Raw genomic sequence first — 17,034 nt, 5'->3', positions numbered from 1 at the left:
AAATCTGTATTGAAGACATGTCACCTGGGTACTTAAGTTCATGATCACCATAGCTATGGAATTAAGAAATAAGATGGGGTCTAGGATGGCTCTGCTCTGTGTGATAATGTAAGGTGATATGGAGACATTTGCACAGGGGTATAGAATAGCTTTGGTGTGGAATGGAGTGTGTAGATAGAAAGGGGGGGGGAGAACCCTGGGAATGGCCAGGAGTGACCAGAATGCCACACCTGAATTGCATCCACCCTTTCAAATGTTCTGACCTTTCTGACTTGCTTGTCTTGTGTGTTAAAGATAGATGAGTCTAGGACAGTACTCTTCTAGGTTTCATTGTTTTCTCAGTCTGTGTCTTTACAAGTCATTTTCAGAAACAACGTCAACATGAATTTGAGTCAAAAAATCCTGGGAAGAGTGGGTTGATATACAGGGAGTCTGGGTTTGCTTCAGGTTAAGGGCACATATCTCCTGGCCTCATGTGGACAGACGCTGCTGCTCTAGGGCTAAGCCCAGTTTCTCTGATGTCTATGAATGCTTACATAAACATCAAGTTTAGTCAAGAGAGTTTAGTCAACAGTTTCTGTGGCTCCCCTGGCAAGCCTTGACAGCTACACACAGACCATTAGCAAACCCTAAACTGTGAAAGGAAGTGAGAATCAGAAAAGATGGGTGTGTGGGGACTCCTCCCAGCAAGAAATATGTCAGAACTATTAGAGAACATGTGGGGAAGATGTTTCTGGCTCACACCCTCTTCCTTTCGGGTTCCATCTGCCTTTTGTTCTCTGTCACTGTTAACTAGGGTGTGTGAGGGAGGAAGTCTATCTGATATGAAAATCTAACTCAACTCCACTGTGCTAGTATTAGGGACCTCTGGGAGGTGGTTTTATTGTTCTTGGGTTTGGAGTTAGCACACTATTAAAGCACATCTGAGACAGTTTTCTAGCCGTCTTTCCTCAGATATGGGCACAGCTGGAAGAAATTAGTCTGCAATCTGTAAGGCCCATGTTGGCACCCTGGGCAAGTATTCCCAGCTTCACAAACTGTGAGAAATGAAGTTTGGTTATGTATATGCCCAAGTCCATGGCACTTTGTTGCAGCAGCTGAATTTTGGGAAAGCCCCACCTTCTCTTGGCACCAGATGAGCAGTAACTTGGATGAGGAGGTGCTGGGAAGAGACACAGACTTGCCACAGTGCACCTTCATACTAGGGGTTCAGCTGGAGGGAGAAGCTATTTGATGCTCAGATAAGTGGAGGAATATAATATAAATCATACAGTCCAGTGATTCACAAATTATAATTCAGTGCTATATTTTCAGACATATTTTACCATATTGATTCTTCCTTTCTGGGGGAGGTGTACTTTACTTCCACTGGTGATTGTTAAAAACTGAATATACTGCTAACCAATGGGCTAATCTCCTGGAGTACAATTGAAGTGAGGGAGGAACAAAAATATGAACAAAGGAATCGAGACCATGATGGGGGAAAACCACAGAATCAGTTGACCTGAGCTAGTGAGAGATCACTGACTCAGGTCTGACAAACAGGGAAACTGCATAAGACCGAACTAGACTCCCTTAATATAGGTGACAATGGTGTGACTGGGACTACTGTCTGTGGGTCCAAGACCTAACACTAATGTACAAAGTGACTTAGTGGAGCCCATTCTATATGGACAGATGCTATGCCCAGCCTAGACACAGGGATGTGGGGGGTGGAGAGGTGCCTTGGTCTTGCCTCAAGGAGATGATGGTACAGACTTAGTAGACTTCCTAGGGGAGGCATTACCCTCTCAGAGGAGCAGATGGGAGGAGGGGGAATGGAGGGAGTGGAATGAAAGGAGGGAAGGGGAACTGAGATTGGAATATAAAAATAAAATAAAAAACTGAATATACCTGGCTCAGCCTAGACATGGGGTTGGGGAGGTGGCGGGTGGTTTGGGGAGTGCCTTGGTCCTGCCTCAATGAGATAATGGGACAGACTTAGTAGACTTCCTAGGGGAGGCATTACCCTCTCAGAGGAGCAGATGGGAGGGGCTGGGCGGAGCAGGAGGAGAGAGAGAGGAGGGAGGGGGAACTGTATTTAGAATGTAAAAAACACATTTAAAAAAACCTGAACTATGAAATGACAGAAACTGAGCTTCCAGAAATATGTTAAAGCAATGAGCACACGCAATTATATTATAGCAGGCTGGGTCTTTGGTTTGGGGTGGTAAAGGTAAGGAAAGCTACACAGAATGTCTCGCTTACCTTCTAACTGGAATTTTACCAGTCGTATTGGTCAGAAATGCCAGTTTCATCCAGCTGGAAAACAAGAGCAACACTGCTTTAGAGTGTCCCACCAGCACCCTCTCCAGCTCATTAAGAGCCATGAAGAAAAGCTTCTTCACACCAAACATCTATTCTAAAACTCAGATAATTATGAGATGAATTTGGGGTCCTCAGATTTTAGTGTTATCAGTAAAATTTGAACTTAGTTCAACTTACACAAAATTTTAATGGGTCTTGGTAACATTTACAACATATTTACAGTAAAACATTTATCACCTGAAATTCAAATTTAACCAATGAAATGTATAGTCTTCCCGCCAGCTGCCATGTATTGTGGGACTCACACCTGGGTCACATGGCAACTTTAGCCCCCAAATAACACACAGAACACTATATTAATTATAAAGCTGTTGGCATTTGCTTGGTTTCTTATTGGCTAGCTCTGACTCAATTATTAACCCATAACTGCTAATCTGAGTATTTCCATGTGGTCTTCTCTTATCTCCCACGTCCTACATCGTGACTGAGTGTGCCTCTGTTTTCCAGAATCCTCAACTCCTAGTCCCACCTATCTTGCTACCCTATTGGCCAACAGTGCTTTATTCATTAACCAAAGAGAGACATATACACAAAAGAATTTTCCCCATCAAACCAAGAATCCTATATTTTAAAATCTGACACCACCAGGGGCATTAAAGCTTGAATGTTTATACTGAGCAAAACATGGTGCTTGTGCATGATTGTGCTGGTTTTGTTCTTCACTAAAACATTCAGGTGACAAGAAATGCAACTGTCTAGCTTGCTTTGAGGGCCAATGGGGAGCAACCACACCCTGCTCCCAAAGTTGGATGGATAAGGAGTAGGAGCCTTCCTTAACCTTCAGTCCTCAAAGAAGGTCCCAGAATGGTGGGTAACTCTGTCCTCCCCAACTTCTCAGGACATGTGTGGAATGAGAACATACCAGTGCATGTTGGAATCAAGATTTTTCCCAGATAATGACTCCTATTCCTATTATTTCTAGGCACTAGCAGTCTAACAGATCATCATGTCTTAGGGTAAGTTCCTATGTTAAGCTTCAGGATAAACTGCTGTTTTGTGTGGGGGATGGTTTAGGGACAAAGGGAGTGAGGAAAGCAGAATGGGCAGTAAGCTGGCTTAAGTGAATTTGTATTTCAATCAGTTTTTACATGACCTCATATGATATGCACCAGCCTTGGTGGTGTAGAGGCTGGCTCTGCTACCCTGTTGCAGTTGTCATAGAAACAGAAGTATAATCTCCCAGGCATGGGACTTTCTCTGAGACACATCCTCTGGAGAAGATACAGGTCTTTCAGAGACAGAAGCTTATCTCTACGACTTCTACACATGCTTGCCTTGGTACCTCACAGCTACCTGCCACTCACAGACCCTATGAAAGCAGGCAGTCACACACAATTATGGACCATTGATTTTCTGGGATTTCTATTTGAGAAACTTTCGTTTGACCCTGAGCAGGGTTACAACTCCATCAGTGTAGGAGACCACTTGGGATAAAGGAACAGTGAGTTGTAGTAAGATCTTTAGGCCTTGACTGAAATCATTGACTGAAATTTAGAAAGACATTTCAAAAAATCCTGAGGCCCCTGACCACATATTAAACAGGAAGTGGTATTGTTGGGGGCAGGACTTCCTACTTAACCTCAGCAGCAGATGCTTTTTCAAATGCTTCTCCTGGCTAGACCCTTAATTGTCAGCCTTATGCTGTGGAGATCAGAGACACCCTTCACCCAGCCTAAAAGCCAGGCACGCACAGGTATCTATCAGAAGGTGGAGTTTAGGAAACACAAAACCATTGCTGGAAACCCTTCAAGGACTAAGTAGTCAGTGGCTTTTGGTTACCAATCTTTTTTTCTTCTTCTTCTTCTTAAATGCAGGTTTCATGAAGAGGGGCCATCACAAGTGACTTGCTAAGTGGTAGAAACACAGGTGTGTACACTGTTCAACTTCCAAAGTCAGGGATACAGAAACAAAGGCAGGCAAGACTGATTGACTATGATGCACTTTATAGATAATTCCTAAGAACAAGGGTGTGGCAAACAAAACTCACTGTTTCTTGAGGCATGTCATGGGACTGACGTTGTTGGCCCTGAAGTTGTGAATGATTGATCGCAGGCCTTCTACCCATTGCTGAAAAGGGAAGAAAAAAAAACCCCAGTGAGCATCTTCTGCAGTCAGGTACGGTGTATTATTACACAGCCTGCCTCCTCTGCGCAATGAAACTACAAACTCTTCTTTTATCCCCTTCCTGCCACACGACTGTATTTTATTCTTTAATATACAGCTTTCATTCTTCCCGCGAAGATAAATGTGGCATCCACCAGACACGAAAGACTGGATTACCTCAAAGAGATGCCACCCACTGGTTGACTTCCTAAGCTTTTTACTTGCAGCCCATTTAAATATAAGTCTTCTTATTTTAGTTGCTCGGCTCTTCCTAAGCAATGCTGTACAGTACACACTGATGCATTGACATCTTCCATTTTAGAGGACAATGTGATGAGGCCCTTCATTGCAGTGTCTAGTTCGTTCCATCTGGGTTGCTTACACAGCTTACCTGTCAGCATTCTCCAGCAAAGCCTTAAAAAAATCAGAGTCCTTGCCTGCTGCCAGGATACCCCAGAACAAGAAGGGATGTGCTCACATGATTTCTGTATAAGGACATGGCTCTCACCTGTAGTTCATACCATCACTCCATGGGTTTACAAGGAAAAGTGAAGGCAGATTGAGTATGTCAAGGAAGAACTTTGGGTCTGTAAAAGAGCATTTTACTAGAAAAGGCTAACACTGCTCTTGGATGCAATATCTGATGATAATGAATGCCATGAAAGAGTGACACCTTGGTGACTCGCTTTGTAGCAAATTGGTACGTGGGAATAAACAGAGTTAAGACTCCTATTAAGTCCATTCCTTACCTCCCTCGGTTTTCAGCTAGTGCCAAGTGAAAGATGATATTTTAGAATGGGTAGTAACATAAATGTGAAAACCACTGTTAATGATCACACGATTCCTTAAATTCAAATTGAACATATCTAAAACTGGATGTCTCAACCGGCACTCAAGTGCTCCAAAGCCATGACAAGGCTGCTAGGCACTGTTCTGAGAGTGCTCAGGAGAAACACTGTTGTCATCACAGAAGTTCCTGCTGCACCCCTGCACAGTACTGCGCAAGAGCACCAGGCTTCACACCACCAGGACAGGAGATTCTATCTGTGCAGGACCTGAGTTGCTGACTGAGTTATAAGTGTGTGGTTTGGGTTCCGGTATTTGATGTCTTCTCGTTTTAATTTTGGTAAAACATACAGAACATAAATGCTCCCTCTCAGGGGCACTAGATAACTCGGCAAGTCCTGCACCCATCAGCACCATCCGTGCCTTTTCCCTCTTGCCTCCCACAAGCTACCATTCTGTTTTCTGTGTCTACGTAAAAACACACACTATGCTAGGTATCTCATACTAGAATAATCACACAGGATTTGCCATGTTCTGACTGGCTCACTTCCCTTGGCATAATGTTCTCATTTAACATGTGAAAGTCATAGTTCATCTACCCATTCTTCTTTGGATGGATACTTGAGTTCCTTCTTGATTTGGGATACTGTAAATAATGATATGAATTATTCTGCATAAATGCCCACAGGAAGAATTGCAAGATCACATGAGAATTTGTTCAACGTTTAAAGGAAAAGCCAAATACTTTCCATGATGGCTATGTTATTTTATATTTCTACCAACAGTGCATGAGGGTGCTAACTTCTACTTTCTCACTAGCACATGTTTTTTTGTTTTTTTTTTTTGTTGTTGTTGTTGTTGTTTTTTATAGGTGCTATCCTCTTGGGGGTGAAGCTAATGGCTTTTGCTGCCTCTGAATGTTCCAGTCATTGCTAACAGCTTTCTGATGGAAGACGAAGGGGTACTGAAAGGCATCTTTCCTTTTGCAGCTGGCAAAGGCCATTTTTCTGAGAACTGCAAATAGCATCAAAAGCTTCAACAAACAGGTAAGGCCTGGGTACTGCGAGAGAAGCAAGAAATGAAATAGGAGCTTTAGAGAATTGCTTCTTTTCTCACCATCAGGCCTCTTGTCCTCCGTCAGGCTAAATATGGACTCGGTTCCCGGGAGATTATCAAATATCCTGTTATTGGCCTAACAAACCACAGGCCCACTCAGTTTCCCAGGAGCAGACAGAAAAAGCACAAATAATTTGGATGGCATTAACTGAGGGCACTTTCTCAACCTGAAGGCCTGAGATATATTCCAAAACACAGAACAAAGTCCACAGTTTCCTAGGGCACAAAAGTGGCCAGTGTAGAGAAAACGACACCGCTGTTTTTGATCGTGCTAATTTGGGTTGTTTCTAGAAATAACCTCCTGACACTGGGGGGAGGGGTGCTGAGGAGGTTTAAGTTGCCTTCATCTATTTTTTGAAATCAGCATTGGGGAAGACTCTTGTTTATTAGAATGGAAAGGTCACCAAAGGACCCATGTGGTAGTAAATGCCACCACCATCCTCAGGCTCTGCTCAGCACTGGGCAGGGAGGGAGGGAGGCTATTCATTTTTGCAAACATGAGAGCAAAGCCAAGAACCTTGCCCAGAGTTACAGAGCAACTGGCTTGGGGCAAGCCTTCATGTGGGATATTTTCACTCAATGGCTTGTGCCACCTCTCCATGTCTAATGAGGGAAAGTTCTTCCATGCCTCCCCTATCTCCCTGCCATTACTCCGGTCAAACACACAGTATAATGAGTCCTGGTGACGATAGGAAAAATGTTAAGGCTTGTTGTTCTTTTCAAACATTAAATAGACCAAATGCCAGCAGGTGTCAGTAGAGTCCTAGAGTTTCCTTGAAAGTTTTGCCAGGACTGAGCTACAGGCCTATTGACTGCTTTGATTATTTCCAGATGAACAGTTTTTAAATGGTGACTTAAGACAGGCCTATTTGAATTGCTTGAAGGAAGCTTGAGTAACTTATCTGCATGACACCTCTGCACGTGTATCTCTGATCCCCTGGATAACAGACATGCCTCAGTGGGGCCTTAGGCCTGCCACAGTGGGCACCTTCTGGTTCTGATGTTCTGAGTGGACACAAGCAGCCTGGGTGCAACAGAACTTGGCCATGGCATGAAACAGCAGCTGAACATGAAAGACCGGCATGGTATCCCCACATTCTCAGAAGGCTGTAGCTTTACCAAACTCTTTCGCATTTCTTTTAAAATCTGGCTTTACTTCTTTTATTTGTGCTGAATATTGAAGCCAAGGCCTTGAGAATACGAAACACACATTCTACCACTGATAACCCCTTTATTCTCTCACTCTTTAATCCTTTCTAATACTTTCTAAATTAACTTAGCTTAATGTATCATTGTCTCCATGCAGACAGACAGCACCCAACCTCCTGGCAAATGTCTGGGCTTTCCTCTTTATGAATCTCCTTACTGTAGAACACTAGAACCCCTCTCCATTAAGAGAATGCAGAAACACATAATTACAAAAAAAACTAGACTAAAACCACATGAATTTAAACTGAGAAGAAATGTCAATGTTTTTCCTTTAAAAGATTAAGGCACAGGCAAGGGGTTCACTGCAAGTTCTAGGTCAGATTGGTCTGCCCAGCTCAGAAAGCCAGGGTTGTGGTTTAGTTTTGTTTCCTCCTCCCCATTCCCTGTCCCAGATTCTAGTCCAGCTCTTGCTAGAGTCAACATCACCCCAAATGCCCTTATTCATCTGAAGAGAGAATTGTCACTTTATTCCTCAGTCCCTGCTCTACAGACAATGGGACTCATCTCAAGGAAATATGCCCAACAGTAGCCATAGACCTGCTAGTTAAAGTATCCCAGTAGCCAGGAGTGGTGGTACACTTTACACTCCCAGGTGTCAGCCTGGGCTACACTGTGAGAGCTTCTCCCTCCACCCCACTCCTCTCTCTCTGTCCCTCCCTCCTTCCCACCTTCCTTACCTTCCTCCCCATTCTACAACGTATCCTTTCCCTCCCACACCTTCTGGACCAGCATCAGGTTTACTTGGAAGCTATTAAAATGTAAGTGATCGTGTCTAACCTCCTGATTCAGTATGTAGGGATGGGTGAGATAGGATGGGGAACAGAAATCTGTTTCTTTTTCATTTTTAATTTTTGGGGATGGGGCATGTAATTTAGGGTGTCACAAATGGGAGCTGAGTCTCTGCCCTCAGAAAGCTGTTTCTAACAAGTTTTGCAGTTGATTCTTCTGTAAACTCCAACTGAAGAAGCAAGTTCTAAACATACACAGGGACACACACAGACAAATGGACACACACAGACACACATGGCCAAGGTGTTACTTCCAGGAAAGAGGCAGCAAGATTTCCAGGGAACTTGTTAGAAAAGTAGTCTTAGGTGTCATCACAGATGCCCTGGAACAGAGTCTACATCTGCCCGATGAGTCACGTTGAAATCATGGGTTGAAAGGAGCAGTTCCTCCCAACCTGTTAGTCTCCCATTGCCCCATTCAGGAGGTTCTAGCTAGGCTGTTTCTGTCTGAATCTGTCTGGGTCAAAATAAAACACCAGAACTAGGTGACATATAGAGAACATACATTTATTTCTCATATTTCTGGAGGCTGGGAAGACCAAGATCACAGAACCAGTAAATGCGATGTTTGGTGAATGTCAATGTTCTGGTTCACAGGTGGTGCCCTCTAGCTGTGTCTGTACATTGTGGGGAAATGAAATGTGTCTTTCTGGGCTCCCTTTATGTTCCCAATCTCATCTCCTTCTTAAGGCCATATCCCTTAATGCCATTGTCTTGGGGAGTAAAATCAACACATGAACATAGTGGAGCTTATAGCGTTAAGGGAGCTGATGATGTCTGTATGCTGCAACAAAAGTAACAAGGGAGAAAGCATTTATTCTGACTTAAAATTCAAGCTGCAGTCTATCATGGCTGGGAAGTCAATGTTCAAGGAGCTCACTGAGGCAGCTGGGTGCATCCATCCACTCAAGAAGCAGAGGGTAATGAAAACTTGCTAATGTCCCTCTTTTTCTTTAATTTATTTAGTCCACAATCCTCCGCCTATGGAATGGTTCTACCCACAATTAAGATGCCCCCCACATTAATTAATGTAGTCAAGATAATCCCCCACAGGCATGCCTAGAAGCTCAGCTCTCAAATTTTAGATTCTATGACACTAATCATCACAGAAGTCACACAACGCTAGACTCCACTGCATTGCTGAAGTAGTTTATGGAGAGTTTCAGTTATTACTAAGGCAGTGCAAGCAGTCACAGGCGGCTTGGTTAAGGAGATCCAACACAGACAGGGAAACCTCAGAGCCATTGGTTTCTAGGATCCTGTGGGAAGCAGGGGTTGACATGGAAGAAGTCTGTGCAAGTAACAGCATCTGCTAGAAGAAGGTTTGCACACAAAATTAAGAGAGTGGCTATTGTGGAGAGAGTGGGTTTCTTGGGGGGATGCTTGCCAGATTAACACACACAGAAACCAGATAGCAGTACACGTCCCAGGACAGTGGTAACAATCAGAATATGACTTGGGTTACTGACTCCAGTCAGCAAGAGAGTCCAAAGGCCAGTGACCAACAGCCCAAATTCTCATGTCACCATAGCCCTCAGCACAGGACAGAAATCCAAAAATTAAGAAACTGCAGAGGGTAGAGGTTGAGTAAATAAGAGCTGACTACAAAGTTTATATACCACAGGACTAAATTGTCTAAATAATAAGAATAATGTAAAATTTAAAAAATCATGTCAACTACTCTCTCCTGGAGCTTGGCATATCTCATAAGGTGTTAGGACCCTTGCATGCAAACAGATAGATGATGATAGTGCTAAAAGCAAGAGCAAGCCAGGCAAGCAAAGCTAAAAGTCACCTCCAATGATGCATAAGAGAAAAGAGAATAAGATGAGGGAGTTGTGCTATGATGATGGAGCTAAGACAAGGCCAACTGAAAAGCCCAAGATGGATAGTGAGATTCCTCAGTTGTGATAACAAACAGTAAAGTACCTCTGAGACCAAGGACAAGGAAGGTAGGAGAGGTCTGTCCGTAACTCAGTAGAAGAAAGACAATCAACTATAAGCACAGAGAGAGACCCACGGGAAATGATTGAAATTTTCACCATGTACCTGTAACTCAATAGAAGAAAGACAATCCAACTATAATCACATAGGCCCACGGGAAATGATTGAAATTTTCACCATGTGTCCAAATTTGAAAGGATAGATGGGGGACCTGAAGAGAATAACTGGGCCTTTCCTTGGCATAGCCTGAAAATCTCCAAACCACAAACACTGTTCATCCTTTCCAGAGAAAAGCTAGACAAAGTTAAAGAGGGAACAGATTCCTAAATCACTCTCTCTGAACTTGGAGGATGAGCGGCTGGATAGGAAGCAGGCGACACATATGGGTGGTGTGTTTGACAGTCAGAGATGGCTGGGCTCGGGTTGTATTTAGATATTCCTGGTCATGATAAGTGCAGTCACTCAGACAGTCAAAACAGGCTGTCATTGCAGCTGGTTATCTTGACAACACTGGATAGTAAGGTCAAAAAGGACCTCTAAGTAGTCACTAGAGAGGAGAGGGCAAAGTGCTTTTCTCAGTAATAACTCAGGCAAGTGTCACTTCAGATGCCATCTGTCCACTGGCATTACTTGGGCATTTTTATTTTTATTTTTGTATTGCCCAGACTGATTTCAAAGATATCTTATAACATGTTCTTTTGAATCTATAGAATCTCAACCCACTCACTCCACAGATAGTTACATATACAACAAGAGAAAGAAAACATAGGCATAATCAGTATATGTAAAGGTCTTATGCTTGCTTTTATCTGACTTCAGGTAAATGGCATGCGTTAATATTTCAAAGTCTGTGGTGCACCTATATTCCTACAAAGCCTGAAAAGCATTTGAAAGAAAATGAAGTACTTTAATTTTTTCATACAATACTCATTTGACATTCATATGGGGTGCTCCAAAATATTTGAAGAACTTTAAATTTTTGAGAAAAACAAAAGCCTCAATCTTTGTATGTCAGAAACTACGGGCTTGGTTAGGGCTATATTTGTCTCAACTGTTGGTTCTGCAGCATCCTGGCGATGAAGAATGAGCAAGCAGGTGGTGAATTCAATCCATGCATGAAGATGCATCCTTCATAGAATCCTCAGCTACAGTGCCCACGGTCACATTCCTCCAGATAATGTACCAACAGACACTGTTTGGAAAATTATTTCAGGCCAAAGCAAATGTTATTTTGATCTGCAGATCATGTTACCTGCCCAGTTTCTATGTGACAGAAAACCAGCCAGGCTGACTGGCTCTGTTCAGATACCCAGTACCAACCTGTTTAGTTCAAACAACTCAGATCTATAGGTACACCTATAAATTATGAGTTTCAATATGAGAGGTATTAGAAGTGATAAAAAAAAAAACCTCTGGCCTTGGAGTTTGTGATCTAAGGTTCAATCTTTTAAGAAAAAGTCCCCAACACGCTCATCCAATAGTGGGACCAGAGGACACACTGACAATAAATAGGATGTGTATGGCATAAACTGATAAATGAATGCCATGATTGCATCATTGTTTTGGTACTGCTGGAATAATGGCCGACTGAATGATGCCTCTATCACATTGCTCTACTGTCTGTAGAGCAGCATTTCTGAAAGATTTAAACTGGTACTCCTTCAATAGAAAAAGAAAAAAAAAAGAAGAGGAAGGAAGGAAACACTGTGGGAAACAGGTGAAAATCACCATCCTCATTGCTGAGCTTCCCATGAGAATAGGAGTGCCTCTAAATGTGTTCTCTCTTGTTGACTAGGCTACAGATCAACAGTGTTGAGTTGGTAGCTGTCTCTCAGCACACAGTTCCCACAGAATACCTACCTCATTGAAGTTACTCACTTAAGCACTGCATTAAAAGCATACTGGTCCCACTTCTATCTTTACACTGGTGAGAAAAATTTGTAGCTCTGAGAGCAGCACAGCAGTGTTAGAACTCATGATCTGTAGTATAGCCTGGCACCAAGGGTGTAGAATATCACTGATGGTATGAACTGGGCAAGGTCATCTCCTGGCCACATCTCCTCTACAGCAGGAGGATCACCATTGACACTCATCCAGTTTATTTGTGATATTAAATATGCACAATACTCTGAAGAGTGTCTGACACACATCTAAATTGTAGAGTTGTTTGGGATTTTCTTCAGATTGTGGAATATAATTATCGAAAATATTATATTTATAATAAGATATACCATGGATTAGTTAGGTTTTCACTGTTGTGATAAAACACCATGATCATAAGCAACTTGGGGAGGAAATGGATTTTTTCATCTTAAATTTCCAGATAACAGTCTGTCGTACTGAGGAAAGTAAGGACAGGAACTCAAACAAGACAGGAACCTAGAGGCAGGAACTGATAAAGAAGAGAAGGAAGAACGCTGCTTACTGGCTTGCTCCCTTAGCTTGCTCAGGCACAGTACTACTTACTAGTCTGAGCATTCCTATAGCAACCATCAATTTAAAAAAATGCACCAATGGATTGCCAGGGCAATCCTGTGTGGGGACATTTCTCAAATGAGGTTCCCTCTCCTAAAATGACTCTAGCTTACGTCACATTAACACAAAACTAGCCAGGACATATTGAATAAGATATCTTGTGGATGGACCATCTATAAACATAAAGTTCGTTTGTGTTTTATGTATGCCATATTCACATACTTTGATGGTAATTTTTCACAAATTTTTTACTGAATATATCCTATCACACCAGGCACTCAGCCCCATTTCTTACGGCCCCATGCCTGTACTACACTGTGGAGCATCTCAGATCTGGAACCCTGGAATTTAGGATGTTTATCTTGTACCAGGGGTCAGCACAATTTCTGAAAAGTATATTTTCAGCTTTGGGGACCATATGTGTTCTTTGCTGCACAGATTTCATGCTTTGTTTAACAAGAGATTTAAAAATGAAGTAAGCTCACCTCTTCATTCACTGGCTATAAGGGCTGTGTTCCCAAACCCAGAATCATGATTAAATTACTTTCTTCAGATAGTAAAGTTCAGGGGCAAGGGGCAAATGATTTGTATCTGAAGTAAGGCGGCTTACCCATGGTTGTATAATTGTGAGTTACCAATTATACAAATGCATTTATGTATGCCTGTGTGCTAGGGTCTGAATGCGTGCGCGCACACACACACACTCACTCAAACACACACACACACACACACACACACACACACACACACACGGTATGTCTCTGGTGGCAGCTTTTATTAGTAGTTAAAAACTGCAGCTCTTGGGAAGTGGAGAAACAATTTAAAGTTAGTGGCATTGTTCCTTCCACAAGCCAATAGCGGATATTCAAATTTCACAGTATCTTCTGTGGCAATTAGTCTAACTCATTCTGTACCTCCTACTGGAGGCATCTGATAACCTAAAGTCAGACAAATGAGTTGCTCTTAGAAAGACCTAGATTCTGATCCTCAACCAGGAGATTCCAGAGATACAACGATGGGAGAGCATCAGCAATGAAAAGTATATCCCTCATATACCACAGCACTTCAAAGGGAAGTGCCCCAGAGCCTGGACACTTTGCAAAGAAAAAGGAGCTATAGCACCAAGAAAGTACACCTCAAAGGTCATAGGGATTTGGTGAGGTTAGATTCCAGGACCACATTTTAAAGTAAAGACCAGCAAATGAATGTGCTGAAACTTCTAGTGACAGAATGAGGTACTCTATGCTCATAAACAGCAGGAAGACATACTCGGGCTATAGGCAGGAGTTGTAGAGGCAGGTGGGTTTCCACTCTGGATAAAAAAAAGTTTTAGAACTAGATGATGGTATAGTTGTATAGTACTACATTGCAATAAACAGTATTTGTTTGTTTGGAAACAGTCCTAAATAAAGCAAATTTCATTGACATCTTAAAGGATGACACAGAAGCTGGAAAATTCATTTTAAGTAATTCCTGGCTTTGTTTGATGGTTTGCCCTCTTCTGCACTTCCTATGCAGAATGAGTGTTAGCACCAATTTGAGCTTTCTAAAATCAGAAGATGTACCTAAGCCAGGTGACTAGCCTGATAGTACCACAGATTGATTGACAGCCAACAGTGGCAAATGTATGCCAATCCTGAAAGAGTTGGTGTATAGGATTCATTCCCTCACAGCTGCCAACTGTAAGTGAAGATAACACAATTTAGGGACTACATGGGTGCTTTTGGCTTGTCATGTGAGACAGCTCACTGTGACTCCACTCTTGGAGCATTTATGCAGAAACTCCATCTAAGTAATATCTTCTTCCCTTCGTTCGGACAAGCTGGCAGCCAGCTTTCTAGACCCATCCAAATGTCACTCTGAGGGCCTCGTCTCTCATCAATTGGAAATGTCCTTCTGTGGACAGTGTTTGGGTCATTACTGGTACTTTGCACCAAAGAGTTCGCATTTACTTTTGTCTGTATTTTCATATATGTTTTTTGCTTGGTTTTGCTTATTCTGTTTCGAAAGGTGTGTGCATAACAATAAACCTATCAACCCAGGAACCATTTTTATTTCACTTTGCCTGCCATTTGATTAGGAAAGGAAAATATTGCTTCTCTTGTAGAAACTATTGTCACTGAGGATAAATGTCATCAGGCAGGGAAATCTAGATCACCTTTACTGATTCTGGGCAACCTCTTTTCTCTAGCGTCATTCAGGGACAAATCTGGACTTAACATTCCAGTGCCTCACAAGTCTTCCTCCCTGTAGCTCACGTATAGAGGAAACTGATTTTTTTTCACATTCTCCCACAGGACCTCTCATACCTTAGTGTTCACAGGTAGTGCCTGAGCATCTTGGTGAAATGCAGATTTTGCCTCAGTAGCTCTGGCACTGGCTCCTAACTGACGTGACCTGCTGAGCTCTGACCATACTTCAAGCAGTAGGGTTCTTACCCCCATGGTCTTTCTACACAAGCATCTCCTCAGAAGGTAAAGCATCTGTGGTATTCTTCTTGGAGCACAAGTCATGACCTTTCAGCACCACCTCCACAGACTCACAGTAAGTAATGTGGCTTGGCAATCAAAGCTAGCTACGGTCCTAGCCAAACTCTGAGAAACACAAAATGTTCGCTCCAGTCCTCTCACTGGATTTAACACTTCGGCAAGAAAATGCCAACTGTCAGTTTTGAAAGCACAAAACACGCACACGTGTTCTCTCTCTCTCTCTCTCTTTCTCTCTCTCTCTCTCTCTGTCTCTCTCTCTCTGTCTCTCTCTCTCTGTCTCTGTCTCTCTCTGTCTCTGTCTCTGTCTCTCTCTGTCTCTCTCTGTCTCTCTCTGTCTCTGTCTCTCTCTGTCTCTCTCTGTCTCTCTCTGTCTCTGTCTCTCTCTCTCTCTCTCTCTCTCTCTCTCTCTCTCTGTCTCTCTCTCTCTCTGGCCCGTACATACTCAGTCCGACAGATACATACACACTCATCCCCTGCCACACACACAAACATATGCAAACAGAGAAACACGCTGGCAAACACACACACACACAGAGACAGAGAGACAGAGAGAGATAAACATGCTACACATACATACACAGAGATAAACATGCTGGCACAAACACACATACCCTCTATGCCTGCTTTGTTTCAGCCTCACTGTGAGGTAATGTAGTAAAGTGAATATTGTGCGATGGGCAGAAGTTCAGACTGACAAGTGAGCTGTTTAAGAACGCAGCAGGCACAACTCACACCAGCAGGTGGATGTCGGTTCTCTCAGATTTCCATAGGAATGTGGGATACTATGGCTAGTGATGAAATGTATTCCCTCAGCCATGGTTTTCACACTTCAGTGTGCAGTACAACCACCTGGCAGGCAAACCAGAACCTGAGTTTCTGATTCACAAGGGCTGAGGCTGGGCCTAGTAAGGTCTTTGGGACTCTGTGGGAGCTACTATGATCCTGGAAGCCACTAGCCTACACTTTACAATTGAAACCACAAGTTAAGAAATGGCATTGTAATGTTTAGGGGTACAGCTTAGTGGTAGAGCATTTGCCTAGCCCTGGACTGGATCTAATACAGCAATAAGACATCAAACCCAAACTAACAAAAATTCCATTAAGAAACAGGATTTTCACATGGGATACTTTGAAAACAAACAAGGACTCTCTAGAGTCACAGGAGACTGGTTAACCCCCAGGTGCCTTTTCTTTATCTGCCTTGGTGAATCCATGTGCAGGCTGGTAGAAGAGGTGGAGATATTTTTACACTCTGGGGGTGTGGTAGTTTGAATGTAATTGACCCCCATAAGCTCAAAGAGAGTCGCTTTGTTAGAGTGGGTAGGTCTTATTAGAGGAAGTGTGTCACTGTATGCTCAGGATACTGCCCAGTGTTGCACACCATTTCCTGTTGCCTGCAAGATGTAGGACCCTCAGCTACTTCTCCAGCACCACATCTGCTTGCATGCCTCCATGCTCCTCACCACGATGATAATGGACTGAACCTCTGAACTGTAATCAAGTCTCCCCAAACTAATGCTTTCCTTTTATAAGAGTTACCTTGGTCATGGTATCTCTTCACATCAGTAGAAACCCTAAGACAGGGGGGTTAAATCTACATGTATCCAGTGGATCTCAAACATCACCTACCATAAGGTTACCAGGAAGTCTGTTAAAACTTTCCTCCATGTGTAAGTTTCTGATTATCAGGCAGGGAGGGGGGGCCAAGAATTGGTATTGCTCCAAGTTCCTGGCTGAGGCTGCAGGCCTGATTCATT

At 42.9% G+C, this 17,034-nt stretch overlaps 1 protein-coding gene across 14 annotated transcripts in view; it reads right to left on the bottom strand.

Moving 5' to 3' along the window:
• Positions 1-17,034, bottom strand: part of Plcb4 (phospholipase C beta 4) — a 375,454-nt gene that overhangs the window by 97,069 nt on the left and 261,351 nt on the right. For all 14 annotated transcript variants that reach the window (XM_040746359.1, XM_040746367.1, XM_040746358.1 and 11 more), the window contains 2 exons: positions 4,355-4,434; positions 2,248-2,301 (listed from right to left, as the gene is read on the bottom strand). In XM_040746359.1, coding sequence (XP_040602293.1) covers positions 2,248-2,301; positions 4,355-4,434 — 134 coding nt within the window. The remainder of the gene's footprint in view (positions 1-2,247; positions 2,302-4,354; positions 4,435-17,034) is intronic.

The sequence above is a fragment of the Mesocricetus auratus genome, unplaced genomic scaffold (genome assembly GCF_017639785.1).
Source record: "Mesocricetus auratus isolate SY011 unplaced genomic scaffold, BCM_Maur_2.0 Super-Scaffold_100004, whole genome shotgun sequence".
Classification (NCBI taxonomy): Eukaryota; Metazoa; Chordata; class Mammalia; order Rodentia; family Cricetidae; genus Mesocricetus; species Mesocricetus auratus.
The sequence above is the reverse complement of the archived record's forward strand: the minus strand, read 5'-3'. Positions and strand labels throughout refer to the sequence as shown.